Source organism: Haliaeetus albicilla, chromosome 27, assembly GCF_947461875.1.
Source record: "Haliaeetus albicilla chromosome 27, bHalAlb1.1, whole genome shotgun sequence".
In the NCBI taxonomy this organism is placed as follows: Eukaryota; Metazoa; Chordata; class Aves; order Accipitriformes; family Accipitridae; genus Haliaeetus; species Haliaeetus albicilla.
This window is the reverse complement of record NC_091509.1, coordinates 20,934,400-20,942,209: the sequence shown is the minus strand read 5'-3', so window position 1 is coordinate 20,942,209 and position 7,810 is coordinate 20,934,400. Positions and strand designations below refer to the sequence as shown.

The 7,810-nt window shown below is 50.4% G+C and overlaps 1 protein-coding gene across 1 annotated transcript; it reads left to right on the top strand.

Moving 5' to 3' along the window:
• The first annotated feature begins 621 nt into the window (after window positions 1–621).
• Window positions 622–7,520, top strand: IRF1 (interferon regulatory factor 1). Its single transcript, XM_069773222.1, has 10 exons — window positions 622–761; window positions 1,879–1,970; window positions 2,887–2,986; window positions 3,179–3,355; window positions 3,708–3,757; window positions 3,883–4,018; window positions 4,198–4,323; window positions 5,114–5,157; window positions 5,759–5,894; window positions 6,393–7,520. Exons 2-10 carry the CDS (start codon window positions 1,884–1,886, stop codon window positions 6,491–6,493), a joined length of 957 nt encoding a protein of 318 aa, XP_069629323.1. The 5' UTR covers window positions 622–761; window positions 1,879–1,883; the 3' UTR covers window positions 6,494–7,520.
• The last annotated feature ends 290 nt before the right edge of the window (window positions 7,521–7,810 follow it).

Sequence of the window (7,810 nt, the reverse complement as noted above, 5' to 3'; positions counted from 1 at the left end):
AGATTTATGAGGGTTGCTATGGGTTGGCAGAAAGTTTGGGACTCTACACGGTGGGATTACCGTGCTGCCTGCAGCTGCCCGGGATGTGCGTGAACAGCGGCTGCGCAGGGGGAGCACGGGCTGGGGCTAAGCCCCTTGGTGGGACGGGGCCTGGATCCCTCTGTGAGGACGAGGGCTGCATCCATCAGTGGGATGGGGGCTGGATCCCTCGGTGGGATCAGTCTGGATCCCTCGGTGGGGCCAGGGGCAGGACCCCTGGTGGGGGCGAGGGCCGGATCCCTCGGTAGGACGGGGCCTGGATCCCCGCGGGGACGTGAGCCAGGCTGGGATGGGGTCGGAGCCCCTCGGACGGGGCCAGGGACAGCAGGACCCCGAGCCGAGCCCCGCGCTGGCGCATCCCGCCCCCACGCAGGACCGCGGCGGCGCGGGGAGGGGAGGGGCGCGGGGCGGGGCCGTGGCGCGGGGGGAGCGCCCGCCCCCCTCCCTCCCTCCCCCCCCCCCGTGCCGCTGGTGCTACAACAGCGTGATTTCCCCGAAGTGATGCTAGAGGCGGTAGCCAATGGGAGGCGCGGCCGCCCCCCGCGGCGACGCTGATTGGTTAAAACGCAGCCGGGCCCGGGGCGGCGGGGAATCCCGGGCGCCGCCGCGTTATACCCGAGGGCGCGCCCCGCGGGCGGCAGAGGCGGGTCGGCGGGCAGCGGGCACGGACGGCTCGGCTCGGCTTGGCTTGGCTCGGCACAGGCACCGCACGGCACAGCGAGGTGGGTCGCGGTGTGTCCCGTCCCGTCGCGGAGTTCGTCCCCTGCTTTGCACGGCACCGGGACTCCGGGTGAAGGCTCCCCGCGGGGTCCGTGGGAACGGCCCCGGGGACACGGCACGGCTTTGCTCGCCAAGACGGGGCAGCGCCGGCTTTCGCCGTGCGGAGGGGGTTTGGGGGAGCGGGGCTCATCGCGCCGGCAGCCTCCGGGTGGGTACCGGGCATCCCTCCGGAGGGCGGCGGTCGCGGTCCCTTATACAACGCGCGGGAGGGGACCGGGACCGGGCGGGATGTCACGTCCCCCCGCGGGGCCGGGCATGTCCGGGCGCGGCTGCCGCTCCGCGGGCTCCGCCGGAGGCTCCGCTCCGCCGTTGAGCGTGTGCCAGCGCCGAGCCCCGGGGCCGGATCCCGCGGCCCGGAGCCGCGTTCCCGGCGGGGGGCAGCCCTGGCTGACCTCCCCCCGTCCCGTCCCTTCCCGTTCCCCCCCCGTTCCCCCCCAGCCCGGGGCGGGCACTGTCGGGGCCGTTGTCCCGCCGCCGAGCTCGTTGTTGGTGAAAGTTAGAAATGTATTGTTTGGGAAATCTTGGGCTCTCTGTCTTGGGGAAAAAAAAAAAAAAAATAAACCACCGCAAACAGGAAATTATTTCTGCAGAGGAAGGGCTGGGAGGGCTGCGCCGGGGCCGGCTGTTTGCCGGGGCCGGTCGCGGTGCTAACTGGGGAGATTGCCCCCTCCCCGCTCCCTTGCGCAACTTTATTAATAAACTTTTAAGAAGGCGACCGTGCCCGCGGGGAGACACCCGCACCCACTCCCGGGAAAACTGCGGGGGGGGGGGTGTCCCCCTCCCGGGCTGCCCTGTCCCACGCCAAGCTGAGCAGCCCACTTCCAGAATTTAGAAGCCGAGAGGTGGTTTTGGTGCTCACCGGGCAGAGCGGGAAGCGCTGCCCTCCAGGAGCAGGGGGAAGATACTGAAAAAGAGTTAAAGACCCTGGAAAAGCAGTTTTGGTTGCACCGATAGCGTTAGTGGTAATGCTGACGGAACGGAGGGTCAGGGAGGGGGGTGACGTTGCAGAATGGTTAAAATAGCGATGAGTTTTTTGCTGACCTGTTATTTCTTTCATAGACAATATGCCAGTGTCAAGAATGCGCATGAGGCCCTGGTTGGAAATGCAGATTAATTCCAATCAAATACCAGGACTGATATGGATTAACAAGGTGAGGGTTGTTTGTTACTGTTACTAGCATTATTATTACTTCCGTATCATTAATCATCCTTATTCTCGGAGGACACTAAACATAAGTCAAGATCATAAAGGAAAGAAGGACATGGAGAAAACTTGCAGGCATTATGTTTAAAAACCAACTATTTTTGTTTTCAGAAAAGGTAGCTCTGGTCAGTACAGAATGTAGTAGTTCCATTTTTCTCCTGGGAAAATTCCCAGGCGGAAAATGATAAATTAAAATAAAAGAAATTTGAACATGATGGAGAACCAAGAAAACTCCAGGACCTTTTCACTCCTGCTGCCCACTTGAGCCAAGTCACCTCCTGTCCCAGTTGAGTAGCTACTGTTACACTCCCAGTTGCTCCCAGTTTTAAGATTTGGCCTGAAAGAAACACTGTATTTTTTGGTCTGGAAGGCACATCCCTGTACCTGTAGCACAGGGTGAGATCAGTAGGCTTATTGAACCAGGTCTCTTTTCTCTGAAGCTTCTGTATCCAGCCTGAGGTGATATTTAAGCTGGAACACCTTTTCCTTATGATTCCTGCAGGGTCTTATGGGCAACTTTAAAAAGGGATTCTCTACCAAAGTGTACCCAGAAAATATACTGTAGCTTATGACACACTGACAGATTAGCTGCAATGCTTTTAAATGATTCTGCGATAAAATTGGCGATATTGCTTACTTCTACTGTACCATACCACATGTGGCCTTCCCAGTTTCAGAACGCTTAAAAAGTCTTGTATGCGTTGAACAAAACAGATGGAACAATGGGTGCTCAGTTAAGATAGAGGGCAGAGGGTTTATAAAATTCTCAGCAGCAGCTCAGAAACTCTTTGATTAAAGCCATCGTTCCAAACTGGCACGCGATGCTGCTTTTTTAATTCAAGTCTCTATTGGTTTAACTTCAGGATAAGATGATGTTTCAAATCCCATGGAAACATGCAGCTAAGCATGGCTGGGACATGGAGAAAGACGCCTGCCTTTTCCGGAGCTGGGCCATTCATACAGGTCTGTGCTGGCTTTACATTTCCATCAGTCATACGAATATCTCAAACACGGCATTTTTTTGTCTTGACTTACACCTCAGCTAGTTATATTAACTACTAGTATATATGTCAGAGAAAATAGAAAAAGAATTTTTTTTTTGTGGGAAGAACTAGCACTGAAAATCTAAACACTCACCCCATCTCTTATTTATAGGAAGATATAAAGTAGGCGAGAAAGACCCTGATCCGAAAACCTGGAAGGCAAACTTCCGCTGTGCTATGAATTCACTGCCTGACATCGAAGAAGTGAAGGACAAAAGCATCAACAAAGGCTCCAGTGCTGTCAGGGTTTACAGGATGCTGCCTCCCCTGACAAAGGATCAGAAGAAAGGTAAGCCCTCCACAATCCAGCCGGGGTTATGCAGCTTCCACTACTGCGCTTTAACACCACTTAAATTTCCTGCTTGGCGTAGGCAGGGGTAGAACAGACCTGTTGGTAGCACCGGTGCTACTGGGGTCAGTCACTGGTTATTGCCATTGGTAACACTTTGTACAAGCGGTTCATTTTATCCCAAATTCTTTAAATGTGCCTAAAGGCATCATTAGGAGGCAATCGGGACTCGCTGCTGCTGACAGCAGTAGCAGAGCTTGCTGAGCAGGGCTCAAAGCTGCAAGAGCTCACACTTGCCTAAAATGTCACCCATGCAGCCCTTTCTCACATTTGTCTTATTTTTATTTAACAGAAAGGAAGTCAAAGTCTTCAAGAGAGGCAAGAAACAGGAGCAAGAGAAAGGTATGTGTCTGTAGAGGCAGCTGAAGAAGCTAGAGGTTTTGGTGGTTTTCATGGTTAATTTTTTTTCATATGGGAGCTTGTGCATTCTTAGACAAGTCTTCCATTCTTTGCCCTTATTTTTGTAGTCGTATGAAGACACGAGGACGGAGGAGTCGGCAGAAAGACTAACCAACACTCCTCTGCCAGATGACCACAGCGGCTACACCGTTCATGACTACGCAGGGCAGGAAGTGGAGGTTGAGAGCTCGTCCATCACCTTAGGTGAGACTCAGTTTTTAGCTCCCTGAGCAGAGTGGAAAGTGCCGTTTGTGCTAAACCCACAGTCTCTGCGCCAAAAGACAAAGATGAGTCTTGGGGCTGAGCCGTCAGACGGGCAGGGAGGAAATAGAGGTGGTTGTGTCTCTCCTGTGAATGCCAACTCCTCCTGGTGCATCCCGCAGACCTCTCGCCGTGCGAGGTGAGCGGCTCGCTGACTGACTGGAGGCCGCCGATGGAAATCACCATGGCTGACAGCACCAACGACCTCTACCAGCTCCAGGTGTCTCCCCTGGCTTCGTCCTCGGAAGGTGGGTATTTCTTTTTTCCTGCCCTGGTCTTTCATCGGTCTATTGGAAGCAAGCTGGAGGCAAGGCAGTGGGATGAAGAAGTGCCTGGGGGATCAGGAGAAGCAAGAGTTGTCGTGTAGAAAAAACAAACACACCTCCACTTGATGGATTTGGATGTCTGGAGCTACCAAACTGGCCAGGTTACAGAAGGGGCGTGTGCCACCTGCAGAAGTAGTTGCTGATGGGTGAAAGGCTCTGAAATACCATTTACTTTGCACATGTGGGCAGGCTTCGTCTCGCGGGCTCAAAGCGACGGCACGGACAGGTCAGCCTGTAAAGAAGAGGAGAGTTTTCCGAGCTGGGAGGTTGGGACTGGGACAGCTGGAAGGAGGAGGTGCCAGAAGCAGGACAGAGTTGGGTACAATAGTGACAGTGGAGGACACCATGCTTCCCACTGGTTCTTCACTCGGGCGGCAAAATCATCTTGCTCCTGTGTACCAAGCGGGCTCTGCTTTGGAGACTCTCGGGGAGGCATCTGAGCTCCTGGAGCCTTGCACCCCAATGTGCCCTTGTTGAAGAGCATCCGAGATGAAGGGCTGTGGGGAGCCTGGGGCATGGAGGTGCTGGTGGGCCTCCCTGCCTCAAACCCTGAGCCCCTCCTCGGTGTCATCCGTAGGGAGGGGGAAGTAGAAGGTAGTGGTGTTTTGTGACAAGAGAATATGAAGTGGGTTGTGTGGTGAAGAAGCAGAAGTGTGAAAGGTTGACATCTATGTCTATTTTCTTCTCTTCTTTTTATGTCCTTACAAAACAGTCACGGACGAAGATGAAGAGGAAATAAATTCGGAGATTTTTAAGGTAAAACCAGCCCTTCTGGTCAGAATAAAATTGGCCAAAGTTCCTGTTTGCACCAAGAGAGGAAGGGAAGCAGCTATCTGATCCAGTCCTCTATGAGCTGGACATACACTTATGTAATCCAAGACCCTTATTTAATGAGGAAGCCTGAAAAATTCAATATAAAAAGGCAGCTACTTTGTCCTCTCCAGCTCATGTTTGCACATCCATGGAAATATTTACTCTTCATGCGAAAGTCAGAGAAAGCTATTGAGTACTCCTAGAAGTAGAGGTTGCTCTGTTAGAGTCTGCAAAGGTTCTCTAAACTGTTTTATTTTGCCCTTCCCTCCACCTCTGACACGTGGCGCTTAATCTGAGTTTCCAGACATGTCACGCTCATCCCACTGATAAGATGGGGGTTTCATCACCGAAGGTGCTCCAGCCCTCCCTGTTTTGCATTAACTTTTTTTTTTTAACTGGGAGTAAAACAAGTTTTATATAACATAGCATGAGGAGATATAATATGATCTTTTTTGCTTACCTGTCTTCTAATTAAGGGGAAGGAATAAAACACTGCACCCACAGAAAAAAGAGCAGTTTTTACCGTCTCCTTATTCTCTTACAGCTGCTTGAACCAGCCCAAGATTGGCACACCACCAGCGTTGGGGGGAAAGGCTTTCTCACCAACGAGCCGGGCACACAGAGCATATGCAGCACTTACAGCTACAAGGAGCAGGATGGGGAGATCGACACAACTTCAGGTACAGACTTCTCAGTTATCACTGATGGTCAATGCCACAGGATGATGCAGACCAGGGTTTTCATGCAAGACACTAATTGGGAGGGAGCAAAACAAATAGGGGATTCACACATCCCTGTGTTCTGAGATTTCCAAGTAGCCTGTTGGAAGGCTGTAAGGAATTTGTTGATAAAAAGGAAAAGGTGAAAAATGCCTCCAGTAAGAGCATACTAGAGATTTGTCCTAGGGTTATACACATGTAAGTTATGTCAGCTTTCAGAAACTCCTTGCAATGTAACTGAAGAATTTCCACAAGCAATAGCTTAAACAGGACTGTTTAACAGAGAGCGTTTGAAGTATTTTAGCAAAATATTAGTCTAAGGTATTTACTCACATCTGAGAAATCTTTCAATTTTTTATATATTTTTTTTCTGTATGTATATATATGTACACACATGTATACACTATTTTGCTCTTGCTGTATGTGATTCAGTACTCATTCTTGTTTTATTTTGTCTAGGAGAGCTGGAGTTCAGGTTCTTAGACCAGAAAAGCAGTCTAGACTTCTCCTGGCTGGAGACAGTGAGACCTACCATGCAAGTCATTCCCTGTGGCTTGTAAAGCCCTGGCTTCCTCTGACCACAAACTGCTCTTGAGTAGAAACTTTGGCAAGCCTGAAGAAAATGGAAGAAGTTGTTTGTTACTGACTGAACAAAGACCGTAGCTTTTATATTCCGTTTAACTTTTAGGACTGAAAAGGTTAGCAAGAAAAACTCCATTATAAGAAAAAAAAAAAAAAAAAAAGGACTCCCATCTCACTAGCAGGACTCCTGGCACCAAAGATGCTCAGCCACAGTACGCACCTTGTCATTGCTTCGGAGGTGAAGCTTTTGCTGGGGGGTTGCTGATGTGCTGTGGGGTCTGACCTGGTGGGTACCACTGACCGTGTGCCAGAGGCCAGGGGAGGACGTTACCGTCCTCCCGGCACGAGATGCGATGAGCACTTTACCCATGGAGTGCTTAGGAGAGACACTGCAACTGAGTCTCTTACCTATTAGTTTGGGTTGCTGCTTACTTGTGCAACACTGGTGATACTGAGCTTAACGACTGTCATTATACTTAGAAAAATTGCACTAACTGGCCCTCTCTTCTTTGATTTACTCCATCATGTAGTTCATCTTTTGGATCTTTCAACTTTAAACTGTGTAAATAGTTTAGACCAATAAAATGTGAAAATTCAGTTTAGGCTTTGCTTCTACATAGTACAGTTACCCAGACCCCCTCATAGGATGTTACCTGCTTGTAGGCATGCCGTATCTATTTCCATATAATAGTTGAAGAGCTGCCACATGAAACAATTTTTGCACTGATGGGGCAGAGCTCTTTATTTATACCATGCCTTTCTGAGATCCCTTCTACCACTCTACCAGGATACCTACAGTACTGTACGCAGTCATGGGAGCTGTAACACCCTGCAGACCCACCCTGGGCCAGTGTGTGCAGGAGAGTGCAGGGTGGAAGAGGTTCTAGTTTGTGTGTAATACATAGGAATCAAATCACTAAGCTGTTATAGACTATTTTCATGTACATTTTATTTTTGTATATAACACATTGTATATTTGTTTTAATAAAGATGTTTTATATATGACATGTTTACTTTTTCTCATGGGAGAGCTCTGAGAATGCATTCTGGATTCCTTGAAAATACCCAAACAGATGTGACAGAGACAGTTGGAGGTTTTTTTTTTTTCATGAGTCATGAAAGCACAGGGAATTTAGTACAGTTTGCTCTTGTTTTCCACCCCCCTGCCAGTGCAGCTGATGGGTGGAATCCTGCTTGTCCTGGGAAGGGAAGCCCCAGTCCTGTGCATGTGTGGGATAGATGGTTTCTATCTGCCATCATCTGCAACTGTCAGACCTAACTTACAGCAGGGTTAA

Bases quoted from the DNA above. Each gene is read 5' to 3' on its own strand.
- IRF1 (XM_069773222.1), top strand. From the start codon at position 1,884: ATGCCAGTGTCAAGAATGCGCATGAGGCCCTGGTTGGAAATGCAGATT. The intron at 1,971-2,886 runs GTGAGGGTTGTT...GTTTAACTTCAG, and splicing joins GACTGATATGGATTAACAAG to GATAAGATGATGTTTCAAAT. The intron at 3,758-3,882 runs GTATGTGTCTGT...TTATTTTTGTAG, and splicing joins GAAACAGGAGCAAGAGAAAG to TCGTATGAAGACACGAGGAC.